Below are 18,343 nucleotides of genomic sequence, written 5' to 3'. Positions count from 1 at the left end.
AAGCACATAACCTTCTTAAAAATTAAGAGAACTGAATGACATTTTCAGTTATCATAGATTGAACCATTCTGAAACAAATATAAAATAATCTAACTTGGATGACCTGAAATTAAAGCATATAATTAGTTAGTTACCCAATTGTAGCTAATTTCAAACTTCAATTTACTAGATCTAAACATCTATCCATTTCTTAATAAATGATTAACATTTTTAAATAGCCCAAGTGTCCAAATAATATTCACAAATAATTCACAATAAAACATGATTTTTAAATCTCATTTACATCAATTTATAGGCCAAATGGAAGGAATTTAGTGTTCAATTGCTGTAAATTAAAGTCAATTTAAATCGGCTTTCTAGTGGGTTCATGTGGAACGCGCTGGTTTAGAACGTTCACATTGCGCTAGATTTATGCCCTCAAATGCCCAGAAAAATACTGCGGGATATAAAGAGCCCAAAATGAACTACTCGCTATAGAAAACTTTAATTACAGGGTTATATACATGCCCCATTTAATGTAAAAATAAGGTACATACCTTTAATTGTTTGCTTTATAAAACCCTGGGGCTGCGAGAGGTTGCGGAGTGAGAGAGTGATTTTTAAATTACTCTAACTATTTTACAAGGCCATAAAAACTAATAATACCTTTTGCGACGGGGTCTTTCAGCGATTTTCCGTTAATGATTTACTAGGCTGAACATTTTCGATTGCAACAGCCTAGTAAAAATCGCGTTTTAAACCCGCCCCCTCTAAACAGCGCCAAAATCACACACAAGGGGTGGGGCAGATGCTCAGCCACGATTCAGGTAGGTTTTGTAACATACCTACTATGTGTAGTCATGAAATGTCTTCAACCTGAAACGTTGGATCTCCCTCCGCAGTTGCCTAAATTGCTAACTACCATATTTCCCTGCAATGAAGATGCTATTTTTTACCCTAACATAAGACCCGAAAATTTACCTGCATCTTGGAGGCCGAAGGTTAGATTGTTAGCCAAGAAAGATAGACTATCCCTCAGTGCAGCAGCTGTAAAAGGACAGCACCGCTGAGGGGGGGGGGGAGGGGGCGAGTAGGAGGCGGTCGGGGTTCATGCCAGCAACTCACTCAGTAGCTCAGGTGGCTGCAAACAGCCGCCGGGACCAGACAGCGGAACTGCAGCTAGACCCGGGGCTCGCAGGCGACCTGGGAACTGCAGCTTGTCCCGGGGCTTGCAGGCGACCTGGGCGTTACACGTGAAAAGTATGTATTATTAGTATGTATTACTACTAATTCATATATTATTAGTATGTATTATTACTAATTACTAATTTAGTTAGTATGTATTATTACCTCCATTTATTAACTATGGTGATAGATGTGGCCCGCCATCTGCTCACAAACATGGGGTCCTGGCCCCTATGCATAAAAGGTTGTCGACCCCTGGACTAAACCAAACCATTGATTCTGTCCCGCCAGCCTTTTTTTCAAAATTTAGCAACTGAAAATGGCGATGCGTCTTAATTGCCATAAAAAAGGGTAATTATATTTCTGATGATATCTCAATGTATTAGCCTCTGTAAATTGTAGTCTGAAAAAGGGTCCCGACCCAAATCGTTATTTATCCATGTTCTTCAGAGATGCTGCCTGAGCCGCCGAGTTACAACTGGACACTTTTCTTGGTAAACCAGCACCTGCAGTGAGTATTGTTTTGTTTGACAAATCTGTATGTGCTGTAGCATAGTAGGTCATAACATGCACAAAAACAGAAAACGCTGGAAACACTTAACAGTTCAGCAAGCATCTGGAAACAAAAACTGAATAGTTCTGGTGAAGCATCTTCAACCTGGAACATTAATGTTTTTCTTTCACAGAGGCTGCCTTGTCTGCTGAGCATTTTCAGAGTTTTCCGATTTTGTTTCAGATTTTCAATGTATGCAGTTTTTAGGAATACCCTCGTGGTCACTGGAAGAATGGGTACATTTGACAAACAGCACCCCAGGATGCTGCTCCAACTGATGAGCTACTGTGCTACCTTATGTACTGTTTAAAAACAGGACCTCGAGGGTAGTAATATCTGGATTATTTCCGGTGCCATGTGCTAATGTGACTAGGAAAAAGAGGATAGGACAGATGAAAGATAGGTTGGGATTTGCGGCGACTGGCAGACATATTTAGATCGTCAATAGCCAAGAGAGAAGTGGAGTTTAATTCCGATTGATGCAAGATGTTATGGTTGGACAAACTGGGGCAGGATTTACACAGTAAATAGCAAGATGCTGTTCTGTTATAGGACAGAGAGATGTAGTGGTGCAGGGACAGTTCCACGAAGGTAGCAAGATGACAGAGTGAAGAAGCCATTTAGCCCGCTGTCCTTCATTGGTCAGAGAATTGGGATGTCATGTCACAGCTGCACAAGACATTGATAAGGCCACATTTAAGGCACCGTGTACAATCTGGTTGCCCTGCTCCTGGAACAGAGTCATTAAACTGGGAAGGGTGCAAAAAAAATGTTACTGGGTCTGTAGTGGCCGAGTTATAAGGAGAGGCTGGGCTTGTTTTTTCCTGGTGTACAGAATGATGAGGGATTACCTTAGAGGCATATACAATTATGAGCAACATAGAGTAGGAGAGTCTAAAACTAGAGGGTTACGTTTACGGTCAGAAGGGAAAGGTTTAATAACCCGAGGAGCAACTTTCACGTCAGAGTGGTGAGCGTATGGAATAAGCTGCCAGTGGTAGTAGCGGTGGGCACAATCACAATTTTAAGGTCACTTCGACAGATACATAGATAGGAAAGGTTTGGCAAGATATGGGCCAGGTGCAGACAAGCGGGACTAGCTCAGTTAGGCAACTTGGTTGGCATGGATGAGTTGAGCCAAGGGGCCTGCCTCTCCGTTGTAAAGCTCTATGACACTATATCAGTTCAACTCTGTTTGCAAACAGAGGTTTGTGTCATTCACCGATAGCAAGACTGAACTTACCCTATGGTTTCCAAGGGCGTAGAATATGTGACCCAGTAACACCAAGGAACAAGCTGTTAACCGATTCAAATCTTCTGCGTTTGACATTTTGAGAGTCTCCCGTAGAAATCTCCTGGAAAACAAAGAACAGTTGGTCAGATAACTTTGTAGGGTAATGTAGCATGGAAACTGGACCTTTGGCCCAACTCGTCCAAGATGCCCCATTTCCCCACATTTGCCATATACCCCTCTGAACCTTTCCTATCCATGTACCTGGCCAAGTGACTTAAATGCTATTCTGGTACCTGCCTTAATTACCTCCTCTGGCAGCTCATTCCAAACATCCCATAGCCTTTCTGTCAAAACGTTGCCTCTCGGGTTCCCAGTAGATCATGTGCTTGTAGCCTTTAACCTACGTCCTGTTTCTTGAATCCCCTACCCTGGGAAAAAGACCGTACATTCACCCTAGCTATTCTCTACATGATTTTATACACCTCTATAAGATCACCCCATAGACTCAAGAAGGGTCCGGATCTGAAATGTAGTTTTTCCACTTCTCTATACAGGTGTTGCCGGGCGGGCTGCGTTTGATACAGATAAAGCATGGAAACAAGGACTTCAGTCCATCGAGTCTACGCCAACTATCAATCACCCATTCACACCAGTTCTACATTAGCCCACCTTTGCATCCCCTCCCTATGCACTGGAGACAATTTGGAGGGGCAAATTAATCTGTAAAAAAGGCCTTTGGGATTTGGGAGGAAACCAGAGCACCTGGAGGAATAGCACACAGTCACAGGTAGAACATGTAAATTCCACACAGATTGCATCCGAGTTCAGGATCGAACACGCTTAGCTTTAAGGTGAAAGGGGCAGAGTTTAAATGATACATGCAGGGCAATTATATATTTTTTAAGTGATGGGTGCCTGCAACCTGCTGCCAGGGATGGTAGTGAAGGCAGATACAAAAGTGACATTTGAAAGGCTTTTAGATCGGCGTGTGGATGTGCAGGGAATGGAGGGATATGGATCATACGCAGGCACAGGAGAACAGTTCAGCACAGATATTGTGGGCTGAAGGGCTTGCACCTGTGTTGTAGACAAAAATGCTGGAGAAACTCAGCGGGTGAGGCAGCATCTATGGAGCAAAAGAAATAGACAACGTTTCGTGCTGAAACCCTTCTTCAGACTGATGTGAGGGGGGGAAGGGGGGGTTGGGAGGAAGAAGAAAGGAAGAGGTGGAGCCAGTGGGCAGACAGAGAGCTGAGAAGGGGAGGAGAAAGTAGGGACTACCTGAAATTAGAGAAATCAATGTTCATACCGCAGAGGTGTAAACTGCCCAAGCGAAATACGAGGTGCTGCTCCTCCAATTTACGGTGGTCCTCACTCTGGCCATGGAGAAGCCCAAGGACAGAAAGGTTGGATTCGGAATGGGAGGGGGAGTTGAAGTGCTGAGCCACCGGGAGATCAGGTTGGTTATTGTGAAGCGATCGCCAAGCCTACGCTTGGTCTCACTGATGTAGAGCACCTAACATCTAGAGCAGCGGATGCAATAGATGAGGTTGGAGGAGGTGCAGGTGAACCTCTGCCGCACCTGGAAAGACTGCTTGGGTCCTTGAATGGAGTCAAGGGTGGAGGTAAAGCGACATGTGTAGCATTTTTTGTGGTTGTAAGGGAAAGTACCCGGAGAGAGGGTGGTTCGGGTGGGAAGGGACAAATTGACCAGGGAGTTACGGAGGGAGCGGTCTCTGCGGAAAGCAGACAGGGGAGGAGATGGGAAGATGTGGCAAGTGGTGGAGATGGGAAGATGTGGCACATTGGATGTGGCGAAAATGACAGGATTATTTGTTTTACACGACGGCTGGTAGGGTGGAAGGAGAGGACAAGGGGGACTCTGCCCTTGTTACGAGTGGGGGGGGGGCGGGGGGGAGAAAGATGGGGAGTGAGAGTAGAGTCACGGTGTAGAGAAGAGACCCTGGTGAGAGCCTCATCAATGGTAGAGGAGGGGAACCCCTGTTCCCTGAACCTATGCTGTACTGTTTAATGATTTAAGTGCGAGACTGCGACTATTCAACAGAGATGTCGTTGGGATGGTAACTGCTCATCACGTCCTAAAGCTACAACAAGATCTGTGTGCATTTCTCTGCAATATTCCACGCGAAAGGCGGAACACGATGAGAATGGCTAAGTGGCCTATTTCTGTCCATCTGCAACTGCACTAGAATGCAGCAAACTGCAATCAGACAAGTGGTTTGAAAAACATTCAAACAGTAAGACTAAGCCATGCACATTATTTTTAGGATTTTGAGAGAGAGAGATGACAAGAGACACAGCCTGCCAAGCTGCTGCCCCACAGTTCCAGCGGGCTGGTTATGGTCCCGACCTCTAGTGCTGCCTGTGTGGAGTTTGCACAATCATCCCATGACCAAAAATAATTTCTCCAGGGGCATCGATTAGTGAGTCATGTTAGTGAGAATGAGATTGCTCTGTGAGCTGGCCTTGACTCAGTGGGTTGAAGCAGCCATTTCGCATCTCGTACGGAGATCTGAAGATATTAACACAGTGACTTTATACTTTAAATTACCTTTTGGTTTAATAAGCACAAGCTGCAAGTCAACACCCGAGTATCCAAGTTTCAGGGCTGGGAAGCTTGGGTTCAGTCAGCTGCACCAGCTAAACAAAATATTTATTCCGCCGATTTATGAATTCCCATCCTTGCATTGAAAGTCCTGTGTGGTCTCCACCCTTCCCAGCTCTGCACTCCTCCAATTCTAGCCCTGTGCAAACCTAACATTAAATCCCTCCCTTCTTGAGGGCAGCAACGTCAGTTTCCTGGGGTTTTGTGCTATGAAATCCCAACCCCCCCCCCCCCCTTTAAAAGTCAATTTAACAACAAAAGCATCAATAGGTTCAATGATCTTGAGGGCACATTTTTTGCAGGATTAATACAATGTGTTCCCATCAAGAGTTAAAGAAGGGGTAGAAGTCAGACATTGCACCGTTTTTAGGAATCAGGGTGAAAGGCACCTTTGTGACCACAAAGAAATACACTAGACTATTTATAAAAACATCCCCGAGAGCCAAGGCTGCCAAGCTGCGACTGAGGAAAGCCAAACACTCACTTTGCTTCATTGTACCTTCCTTGAAAGAAGGACAGGAGGCCCCGGATGTAGAAGGCAGCTGCTCGGAGACAGTGGGAACTGGGAGACGGAAGAGAAAAACAAAATGTTACTTCAAACGTTAACACAACTGTATTTGATGAGCACAAAATAAAAGAGCCAAATAATATTTTACACTCCCCTCCTCGTTAAACACTTTACAATGTAATCTAGATATCTTCTGATTACCAAGGTTGCTGTTGAATTACATTAATGTCCACACAGACTACTTATTGATTGATTTACACATGCATTTCCATGCAGACAATGGCAGTGCCATACCACAGGAAGCCATGCGTGCTCAGCAACTGGTGGGGGCGGGTCAAGGTTTGGTACTGTGCCCAAGGAGCGGCTACCACCAGGTACCAGCTGGTACACTATCTGTTTCTCTGTGCGCACGCACAATCACAGCATATCTGTATGATTAAGCTCATGGAAAAAACTGCAACTGAGCCACCCAGCAGGATTAAGTTGGAACATATACACTTTGCTAGGTGAGGATTTTAATGTACGATGGGTTATGTTGTGAGGAGCATTTAGACATAGCATCATACAGGTTCTTCAGCCTAACTTGTCTATAGCCAAGAGGCCCCATTTTCTCACTTTTAGTCAAAATCCCTCTAAACGTTTCCTATCCATGCATCTGTCTGAATGTCTTTTAAATGTTGTTATTATACCTGCCTCTACTACTTCCTCTGGCAGCTCGTCCCGTATACCCACCACCCTCTGATGCATGCCGATAATTAGTGAGTTGACACTTGCTTCCATCATCTCCTTACATGCAAGAAACATAGAAACATAGAAATTAGGTGCAGGAGTAGGCCATTCGGCCCTTCGAGCCTGCACCGCCATTCAATATGATCATGGCTGATCATCCAACTCAGTATCCCGTACCTGCCTTCTCTCCATACCCCCTGATCCCCGTAGCCACAAGGGCCACATCTAACTCCCTCTTAAATATAGCCAATGAACTGGCCTCAACTACCCTCTGTGGCAGAAAGTTCCAGAGATTCACCACTCTCTGTGTGAAAAAAGTTCTTCTCATCTCGGTTTTAAAGGATTTCCCCTTTATCCTTAAGCTGTGACCCCTTGTCCTGGACTTCCCTAACATCGGGAACAATCTTCCTGCATCTAGCCTGTCCAACCCCTTAAGAATTTTGTAAGTTTCTATAAGATCCCCTCTCAATCTTCTAAATTCTAGAGAGTATAAACCAAGTCTATCCAGTCTTTCTTCGCAAGACAGTCCTGACATCCCAGGAATCAGTCTGGTGAACCGTCTCTGCACTCCCTCTATGGCAATAATGTCCTTCCTCAGATTTGGAGACCAAAAATGTACACAATACTCCAGGTGTGGTCTCACCAAGACCCTGTACAACTGCAGTATAGAAGAACAAGGTATAGAAGCAGTTCATCAAGAACCAAAGATAAGTTTGACCTTGGGCTCAGCCCTAAAGTGGGGTAAAGTGAATTACAATAGTGTAACACAGGAGCTGTAAGAATAAGATTGAGATCAGCTGTTTGAGGGGAAAACAATATTGGTATTAGTATAGCAGAGTCAGAGACACTGATGCTTCTCTTACCTGACTGGGAAGTTGTGATCTGGGTTTATTCTTTCCAGCAGATTGTATAGCTGTAATGAATAGGATAGCTTGTCAGCACAATAATTTGCCTAAAGAATCACAAGGATACAATGCTTCTCATCTAGATTTCAAAGGGAGAGGTGCAGACCAAAAAATAGATACAATGGATTTCAGGTCAACCCCAGATTGTGACAGGGTTCGCTTCCTGAGAACTGTAACTCGGACAGTTGGCAAGTGGAAATGCAGCACCCGACAAAACATTTAAATAATTTTAGGCACAGGCAAAATATTGTTAAACCGTGGTGTTTCTCAACCATTTGAATATTGCCCTGAACAGAGTTCCCATATGGGAGAAGAAGCCTGCAGCATCCAGGAAATCCATCTTGCTGGTCTCCCAAATACTTGTTCCCATGTAGAATGAAGGAATTGCAAATACTGGTTTACAAATAAAGACATGCATCCTGGAATAACTAAATGCAGTATCTGTCAGGCAGCTTCTCTGGAGAACACAGATAGGTTACGTTTCCTATGCATGTTTTCCAGAGATGCTGCCTGACAATGAGTTACTCCTACTCCAGCACTTTGTGGCTCCTTCCCAAGTACAAGCGGTATGCAAGTTGGGTGGTCATAACCTGGGGAGGATCTGTGTTGTACAGATCAGCCAGGATACAATTAAACAATGCAATTGTTTAGAGACTAGTGCCTTTTTGGACCCAACTCTACAAGTAGAGATACTGGCATATAAGCAGGTTGCTGTTGCTTGTTCAATCTTCTCCACATCTCAAATGGCCCAATATATGCAGGGCTGGGATTTGCAGAGGCCAACTTGTTACTTTGGCATAACAGTGAAACAAACGCCAAAACTAAATAATTTCTATGGTGAACTTATGACCATGCAGTTTTTGTTATCAAGCACCAATGTGCAGGGTGGATAAAGACATAGCACTAAGTAAACATTACAGGCCATTACACACACAGACCAATTGGCTACACAAGGTAAAGCATCAATTCCCAGTTCAATACTAACTTGTTACAACACCTTTAATCCATACAATTGTGTATCCTCCGATTCACTATTTGTTGGCAAGGATATGGTCATGATGAAAACAACCAGGTACAAGGGAGACTCAGCTCAACTGTTCCCAAGAGGCACATTAAACCCAAGCCCCTATTGTGGCAAACATTAAAATTGCAACCATTAATAGTCAACAAGGTTGCTCACAGCCAGATTGAGAACATGCACTTGGACTAGGTCAGAAACAATCCCCACCTCCCAGGATATGGCAACCGAGGATTTTGCTGCAGGAAATACAAAACTGGGTAAGAATCAAAGCAAAGTCTGCTATGAGGTTATGTTAGAAGGACAGACATCAGCCCTCTTACCTCCTGATGTCTGTTGCCCTCTCTAATGTAGACACTGGCCAGGTTTGTGACAATGAATGCCCACAATTCCTGATGCGTTGTTAGCTGAAATGAAAGAGCAGATTTAGAAACATTTATCTTATGCATCATCATATAGACAGAATGCCTCAACATTTTTTTTTAAGGCCAACTAGTTATGAAACAGTTCAATTCCATTAATATGAAGGATAATGTGGTTGTCAATTAATAGGGAATTAATACGATTTTCACTGTATTTAAAGCTACTACAGTCCAATCACTAGAGGTTATATTGTGCATGTTATATTATGCTGGATGAAACATTAAAAAAGTTCAGTTTATTAAAATTACCAGCCTAACTCTTGCCTATGCTAGTGGATACACTGGGACATAATCTGCCTGTGGAATAACTGGGCAATGACGGAAAGTAGTTATGGAACATAACTGAGGTAGCCACTTGATTGGGAGCACATACCTACAGGCCTACAAAAGGTTGCTGTCCAATTGATCGCGTTTAGGCAAAGATCAATAGTTTGCACTGTGTGTGGGTCATTGTGATAATGATATTACACTCGATCAAACCACCCCTAAGTAATCAGCAATACAAACAACATCTGAATCACATCAAACCAACTCTACAGGCATCATTCATTCACTTAGGTGCCCACGTGTGACACGTCAGAAAGAAGAAAGACCCATGTAGGTTGGAAACCCTTCTTCATTAAACTTTCAATTCCAATATTCAAAACAACACAAAATATGGAAATGACACAGATCAGCCATTTGGTATCAAAGCCTTGACTGTGAAATGCCTTTAAAAGGGAGGCCCAAACAATGGCCTGTGATTACAATGTTAACTTGGTCCTAAAGGTTTGGCTTTATGCTTCCCTCCATCCCATATCTTTCGATTTTTATATAACCCAAAAGTCCATCATTCTGTTTTCAATTAATGTAATGAATGAGCATGCTTGGACATGGCAGCTGTAATTTTAATCTAATTTTAATCTACTTCTCTGGAATGAAAGTGTCTCTACTGCCTACAGGTTGTGACAGCCTTGGCAAGGTTCAATAAACCTGGTTTCCAAGTAAAATTTCAGAAAATTAAATAGAAATGGACACAAAAGGTAAATCTTTATAATAATAAACTTAAATGATTTGAATTAAATTGTAAACTTCAAATCATGCAGCAGAAAAATACATTTGTTGGGTCCTGCTGTGGAAATGAAGGGCCTAGCCCTAACGCCATTACTGGCAATGGGAATGGGTCAGAGAAAGATTCACTGCACCATGGGTTAGATTCACTGCATTTGCCCACACTTCCCTGTGAGACTGGGAAGACAATTACATTTTCTGTCAACTTCAAGCTATCCAAAGTATTTCATATACAAACTATATATATGTTTTAATGATGTATGAAATGTAGCAGCAAATATACATATTACAAGCTCTTGACTGGGAGCACATACCTCCAGGCTTACAAAAGGTTGTGGTCCAATTAATCTAGTCTGGGCAAAGATCAATAGTTTGCACTGTGTGGGTCATTGTGGTAATGACATTAAAACACAAAAATACTAAAATCATCTTTAAAAAAAAAAAATTATAGCCGAGGTACAAATATTGCCCGAAATGGAGATTGAGGGAATTCAACAAATGTTTGAATTTTTTTTAAACATCTGAATGAAACAGCAGATAAGTGGAAAATGCCCTGTGCAATCAGTCCTCTGTCTGGATTTGTGACAAGACTGTGAAGTGGCAACCTTTATAGTAGTGGAAAAAGATACAGGAAAAATCTTACCCGAAGTGCTGTTGTGAACTGTGCCTCAGCATTGTCCATGCAGTTTATGGAGATGCAATACAAACCCTGCAGGAAGAGAATACATGATTACGATAGACAATCACTATTCCAATTGTTTGTTGCCAACGGCATTTATCCTGCAGTCTACCATAGGAGCTAGAATCTCACTGTAATGGGGTACGAGCTAATTTGTCAGTATGAGCTAATACGAGCAAATTTGTCACCCTGTAATAAAACAAGATTCTATTGCAACTGCACTCCAGTCCATGAAAACAGGAATGGTTATAGAAATAACAACTGCTGATATATGAGAATTAATTTAATCAGAGTAAATGCATAACTCCATCTAATCTCTGCTCACGAGGTGCAGCAAGAGTCTCCAGAATACAATGTCCTACAAACCCATGGTCAGTGGCTCCTGAGAACACTGATCCCGATGGGGCTATCCCATTGAAGCTCCAGCAGACCTCCCATGATCTGATCCATTTTCCAAGGGACCAAAGCTACCCGCCATAATTCTGCCCACATTGAATGGACCTTGTTCAAGGGCACCGCAGAGACAAGTCAAAGTTTAACAATATACAGCGCTATTGGCCAAGATGACAACTAGATGATAACCTAGAAGGCTACGAGTTGGCAAACATCAACCGACTGAATGTGAAAAACAAACTGATTTTAATTCAGAATCCCCATGTTAACTGGCATGAGGCATGGATAACCCAGCATGTATTGCTGTGGAAGAGGGTAAATGATAGAGACTAATAAATAAGGAGAAAAAATCAGCGTAGGATCTCAGCGGGTCAAGCAGCATCTGTGGAGGCAAAGGAATGTCGACATTTCAGGTCATGATGGCGCAGTCGTTGCAGGGTCTACCATCCTTTTGTCTCCACAGATGCTGCTTGACCTGCTGAGTTCCTCCAGTTGTCTGCTTTTGCACCAGATTTCAGCATCTGCAATTTCTTGTGATCCTGATAAATAACAGAACCCTTATCAATTTGCCAACCATTGCAATGATTTTTTTTTAACTCACCAGTAGTGTGTGAAGCTGGGCTGCATGGTTGGAAAATAACCTGGGAGATTGCTGACATAGTTGGCAGACCTGAGAAATCTGACAAGACATAAAATTGCAAGGACAATAAACACATGTTAAAATCTACATCCAACCAGGAAAGTAAAATTGGCTGAATGTTGTTGCCCGAAGTAAGGAAGAGAAAAATATATTTTAAAACTGTGGGTTGTTTTAAAATTAAATTTTAAAACAAAACGGACATGGTACCACTGACCATCAGAGGGGACTGTGTAGAGAGGGTGGCGGATTTCCGCTTCCTGGGAATCCACATTGAGGAGGACCTGACGTGGAGCGTGAACACCACTGCGCTGCTGAAAAAGGTCCAGCAGAGACTGCACTTCCTGCGGGTGCTCAGGAAGAACAACATCACTCAGAGGCTGCTGCAGTCCTTTTATCGGTGCTCCATTGAGAGCATACTAACATACTGTGTATGCGTGTGGTACACCAGCTGCACAGCGGCTCAGAGGAAAGCGCTCCAGAGGGCCATTGACAACGCCCAGAGGATTGTCGGCTGCCCTCTCCTTACCTTGGAGGACTTACACAGTTCCCGCTGCACCAAAAAAATCCCAGAATATCATAAAGGACATTTCCCACCCCGGACACTCCCTGTTTGAACTGTTGCCGTCAGGCAGACGGTACAGATCCACAAGGACAAGGACAAATAGACTAAAAAACAGTTTTTACCCCACTGCTATAAAAGCACTAAATGTAGCCGCCAAGGAACGCAGGGGCGATACAGACTAAGGGACTGTGGTAACAGTGAAATCGACAGAAGGATGGAGGGTTGGGTGTGTATGCGTGCTTTGTCTGTGATATTTATTTATTTGCTTATCTTTATTATTTTACCGTGGATGTTTCGTTAGCTTTAGAAATGTTTGAATGCTGCACTGACTGGCTGACATTTTAAATTTTGTTGTACATGGCCCATGTTACAATGACAATAAAGAAACTATTCTATATTCTATTCTATTCTATTCTGTAAAGAGGTGTGATTGGTTGAAAAACTGACAGGAAAATGAAAGAAAGATACTAGCTAACGTAGACATAGAAACCGAGGCGCACCTGAAAGATTGTGCATGGGTTAATCATGCTGATAGAACAATGCTGTTTAGAGCCTCTTATCCAACATTATATTTAAAGTTTATGTTCATTATTGTCACATGTACCAAGGTACAGTAGAAAGCTCTTATTGGCATGCTATCCAAACAAATCAGATAATATTGTACAAACACAATCAAGCCAATCTCAAGTATAATAGGTGGAGGAAAGGGAAAGATACAGAGTGCAGATTATAGTTTCTCAGCATTGTAGCATACACTTTACCTCTAGAGTCCGTACTCTCAGCTGCCAAGATGTGAAGCTCTGTATTTTGTTCTTTCATCAAAACACGCCGTAAAAATCTCTTGTTTTTAAACCAAGCATGTGGACATCTACATAACTCACTGAGCAAGATGTCAATATTTGGATGTTTTGCTGCATTGTAGTCAGTATAGAAATTCAGGATGAAATGCTGCTACCCAAAAAAGAACTGTATCCAACTAACCGGGTAAACTGTGAACTCAGGCACCAGAGGCCAAAGTCTAGCCATTGCCTAACCCAACACAGTGCTTAAAAGACATCTGGACAGGTACACAGATAGGAAAGGGTTAGGAGGGATATAGGCCAAATGTGGTAGGTGGGACTCGTGTAGATGAGGCATCTTGGTCGGCATGGGCAAGCTGGCTGCAGAGCCCATTTCCATTCTGTATGACTCTACGAACACATCATTGTTCTGCAATGTGTTTTCTGATGTTATCCAGGGTGTGCCAAAGAATACAAACCTCTTGGAGAGCTGTGGCTTTGTGGCCTGTTACAAGTCGACACATGATGATATGTTCCAGTAACATGACTTGAAATGATGAGAGGATTGGGCTGCAGTCCAGCACTAAACAAAGAGAGAGAGAGAGAATGATGTAATATATTGACAATGTAAACAATAAATCCCCAATTTACCGCTAAACTAATTAACAAATGTTTTAAGAAATCCTTTGAGAATTGTCTCAAACAGCAATTGTGTTTTTGAATCATGTCTCATAAGGCTGGATGATTCCAAAATGTACAAATGACAGATTTGTCTCTTCCAGCACTGTATCCCAACATTATCCAATGCACCAATTGCTTCCATTGTACCAAATTATTATAAAACATATACAAACCCACTTGCAGGGTACCCGCATTTAGTGCCTATGTTAAAGTGAAAGAGCCACCCCCAATACAGTATGTGTTCCATAGCATCACACCTTGTCCCCACCGGAACTGTTTCCATGTTATGCAGTCACAACAGTCCCACCACTATTGTACTCGGGTGTTATACAGTGACAGACCTATCCCCACTAATACTACACCCAGTGTCAGACGTGTTCCCATCTGTACTATACCCGTGTCAAACAGCAATAGACCCATCTCCACCAATACTGTTTGCTACTTGGTATCGAAACAGCTCAGGGCAGGGATAGAGTCCAAATTGAAATAGACTGTAAATAATCCAGACACCCAACAGTCATCAAAGTCCAACAGAACTCACAAACAAATATGCAGTTGTTGGAGCTTACTTTTTAATTTCTCTAACTGCATGAGTGCTTTATCTGTGTATTTCTGGGCTTTCTCCAAGTATCCAGCTTGCATGGAGTGCATCACAGTCACCTGCAACACAAGAACCTCAGCATTATTTACACGCATTTCACCCTAACATTGTGCACAGAGCCCGCAGCTATACAAGCTCGGCCAAACAGAACCAAATGTGCTGCACCTTCATTGGTGTTGTGCTAACTTGAGATGGAGTAAATTACATTACTGAAGGAAGAAGGGGCAATGTTACGGTCAGATGTTGCATGTAACCAATTTTCTCAGTATCCCCTCCCCAAATATTAATAAATCTATACCCAACAAACAGAGTAGAAGAACAAATCCTTCAGACCACCATGACCAATTCCATCCACCTGCACATGGTCTATATCCTTACATTCACTGTTTGTTCCCATGTGCCCATCCAACTGCCTCTTAAATGTTGTTATTGTATCTGCTTTCAGGCACCTACCACCCTCTGTATAAAAACAAACTTGCCCCGCACATCTCATTTAAACTTTCTTCCTCTCACCTCAAACGTATGTCCTCTGGTAAGGACATTTTCACTCTGGGGGAAAAAGTCTATGTACCCAATTTATCCATCTCATAACTTTTTTGCACTCCTATCAGGTTGTCCCTCAGCTTCTGACGATTTAGAGAAATAACCCAAGTTTGCCCAACCTCTCTTTATAGCTAATCCAGGTAACATCCTGGTGAGCAACTTCTGTACTCTCTCCAAAGCCTTCATATTATTTGTGTAATGCAGCAGCCAGAACTGCACACAATACTCAAAATGATCTAACTAAAGTTTAATAGAGCCGCAACATGACTTCCCAACTTTTATACTCAATATCCCGACCGATAATGACTCGCACACTGTATTCCTTCTTTACCACCCTATCTACATGTGTTGCAACTTTCAGGGTAAGACATGACCGGCTCCACACAATGCTGCACTGACTGCCCCTAGTAAGTCCATGCTTTACTCAATGAGAGTAGATTTTATCCTTAAGAACTATCTCCAATAATTTCCCTAGCACGGATGCAAGCCTCACTGGTTTCCTAGTTTGTTCCCGTTGCCCTTTGTACTACGATCGTCCTTAAACAAACAAGGAGGAACTGTGATATCACATGATTCGTTTAAAGTGCAAAGTTCTGGAATGTCTTGCCAGAATCAGTCAAATTCATGAAAGCTTTTAAATCAGACAGAAAAATATTTGAAAAAAAGGTGTTAGTGACCAAGTTTGTGACAGCTACAGAGGCAAATGGGCCAAATACTCTCCTTCCCACTCAGAAATATCCCCTTCAAAAACAGGTTATATACGAGACGGTGCTCACTGCTGTGAAATGGAGAACAACGACTTTCCATCCAACGTCTGCTCTGAACTGAGTTAGCCGAGGCAGCTCACATTAGTTAAAGTATCACAATTAGATCACGTTCATAAAATACTTAACTTGCATTGTCCTGAAAGGGCCAAGAAAGAGCTGACAAGTTCCAGGGATCAGGTACTGGCAAAGTAGTTTCTATCCATGATTTCAATTCTCCAGCTTTACATCCCAGTCTGGGAGACTCTTAGACAGGTTCAGGAGAGTTCCATCCCCAGATTCTGGTTGGAGATTTCCTCCCGTAAAGACAGGCAATGAGTGTATACTAGCACCAAATCTTACCCAGCTCCATCAGGCCGGAGTCTCAACATCTGGCTGTTTCTATTAAAGTGAACAACGACAGAAAAGTTTCATCCTAATTTTCGATGAGAAAGAAAGCATCTACTAATGAAGTCCAGCAGTGTAGCACAAACTCTCACCAGTTTCTCATAGTGCCAGAGAAGACCTGAGAGAGCGTAATTTCAAGGGAGCCGAGCAAGTTTCAGTAGCTTACATTTTTTTTGAAGTGATGGAACTAATTTAATATTTTAATATCAATAATGAGTGCAAAAGCACATTTATTTTTTTAAAACAGGTTTTGATTTGTCATTTATTGAGTTTGAGTGTTCTCTGGAATTTACGATCAGATGGTCATGGCTAATCAGTTTAAAGCCAGCTTCCCCGTGAGCACTGTATACCTGTGGAAGGTGGAGTATTGGGCAGGAGAGCAGGGATCAGCTCTGAGGGAATTCTGGGTCTTCATCTCAGTGTTACAGTATATTTCTGTCCACTAGGCGGCAAAAGTTACTCAATGCAGTTTCATCTTGCATTAGCATTTCCCTTCAGGCACAGGATGACTGGAATTTAAAGTTAACATGACAGGACTCTGGCACAGTCTGACAATCTCATTCAGACAGCTGGCGTGAGAAGTAAACTAGAACAAATGAGGATTCTCCACCAGTTATTACAATTATAACATATTAAAGCTAATTGGTTCTCTTGATAGATTGTTGGATGGGGAGAAATCCTTAAAAGGGCGAGACATACCTGTATTTTCTAGAGTATGGAAGTGTACTGTACAATCTCAGAGAGATGCAGTAGAATTTTAAAGAGAACATTAATGGTGGGAGCTTACAGAGTTTAGAAGTGGAGAGCACAGTCATACAAGATGGATGCTGCAGGAGAGCATCAAGAGGAGTGAAAAGTTGTTTACCTGAAGAGCTGAACTAAACTAAAAGGGCTCTGAAACAATTGAATTCTTACCACAGAGAACTGTGGACGTTAGTGCTGGTGAGCATATTTAAAACTAAGATCAATAAATGTCTGGACATCGATTAAGTGAAGGAGATGTGGGAATCAGGCAGGTTTGAAGTGTCGATGTAGAGGATCGTCCATGATGTTCCTGAAGGAGGGGCAGACTGGCGGGACGAGTAGCCAACTCCCAATCCCCGTTACTAATGGTACACAAAATTGCTGGCGAAACTCAGCGGGTGCCGTTACTAATGTTCTGGAGCAGCCCGCAGGAAGGGATGTGCATGCTCGACATATAATGAAGTGCAGGATCTTTGTTGATGCGAATGGTGTGATTTTACCCTCTACCTGAACAAGGGTTTTTCTCCTGTATACCTCCCTCGTCTTAATAAAAACAAAGATTAACAGTTCCAAGGGAGCTTGATTATGAAAGAAAACTGGCAGGGAACATAAAAACTGACTGCAAAAGTTTTTATAGATATGTGAAAAGAAAGAGATTAGTTAAAACAAATGTAGGTCCCTTGCAGTCAGAAACAGGGGAGTTGATCATGGGGAACAAGGATATGGCGGACCAATTGAATAACTACTTTGGTTCCGTCTTCACTAAGGAAGACATAAATAATTTGCCGGAAATAGCAGGGGACCGCGGGTCAAAGGAGTTGGAGGAATTGAGTGAAATCCATGTTAGCCGGGAAGTGGTGTTGGGTAAATTGAATGGATTAAAGGCCGATAAATCCCCAGGGCCAGATAGGCTGCATCCCAGAGTACTTAAGGAAGTAGCTCCAGAAATAGTGGATGCATTAGTAATAATCTTTCAAAACTCTTTAGATTCTGGAGTAGTTCCTGAAGATTGGCGGGTAGCAAACGTAACCCCACTTTTTAAGAAGGGAGGGAGAGAGAAAATGGGGAATTACAGACCAGTTAGTCTAACATCGGTAGTGGGGAAACTGCTAGAGTCAGTTATTAAAGATGGGATAGCAGCACATTTGGAAAGTGGTGAAATCATTGGACAACGTCAGCATGGATTTACGAAAGGTAAATCATGTCTGACGAATCTTATAGAATTTTTCGAGGATGTAACTAGTAGCGTGGATAGGGGAGAACCAGTGGATGTGGTGTATCTGGACTTCCAGAAGGCTTTCGACAAGGTCCCACATAAGAGATTAGTATATAAACTTAAAGCACAAGGCATTGGGGGTTCA

At 42.6% G+C, this 18,343-nt stretch overlaps 1 protein-coding gene across 1 annotated transcript in view; it reads right to left on the bottom strand.

Annotated features, from left to right (window-relative positions):
- Window positions 1-18,343, bottom strand: part of mau2 (MAU2 sister chromatid cohesion factor) — a 54,689-nt gene that overhangs the window by 10,278 nt on the left and 26,068 nt on the right. The window contains exons 9-16 of the mRNA XM_055658648.1: window positions 14,513-14,603; window positions 13,742-13,845; window positions 11,883-11,960; window positions 10,853-10,918; window positions 9,061-9,144; window positions 7,678-7,727; window positions 6,062-6,139; window positions 2,961-3,072 (exon numbers count right to left, since the gene is read on the bottom strand). Coding sequence (XP_055514623.1) covers window positions 2,961-3,072; window positions 6,062-6,139; window positions 7,678-7,727; window positions 9,061-9,144; window positions 10,853-10,918; window positions 11,883-11,960; window positions 13,742-13,845; window positions 14,513-14,603 — 663 coding nt within the window. The remainder of the gene's footprint in view (window positions 1-2,960; window positions 3,073-6,061; window positions 6,140-7,677; window positions 7,728-9,060; window positions 9,145-10,852; window positions 10,919-11,882; window positions 11,961-13,741; window positions 13,846-14,512; window positions 14,604-18,343) is intronic.

The sequence above is a fragment of the Leucoraja erinacea genome, chromosome 29, assembly GCF_028641065.1.
Source record: "Leucoraja erinacea ecotype New England chromosome 29, Leri_hhj_1, whole genome shotgun sequence".
Taxonomy (NCBI): domain Eukaryota; kingdom Metazoa; phylum Chordata; class Chondrichthyes; order Rajiformes; family Rajidae; genus Leucoraja; species Leucoraja erinaceus.
The sequence above is the reverse complement of the archived record's forward strand: the minus strand, read 5'-3'. Positions and strand labels throughout refer to the sequence as shown.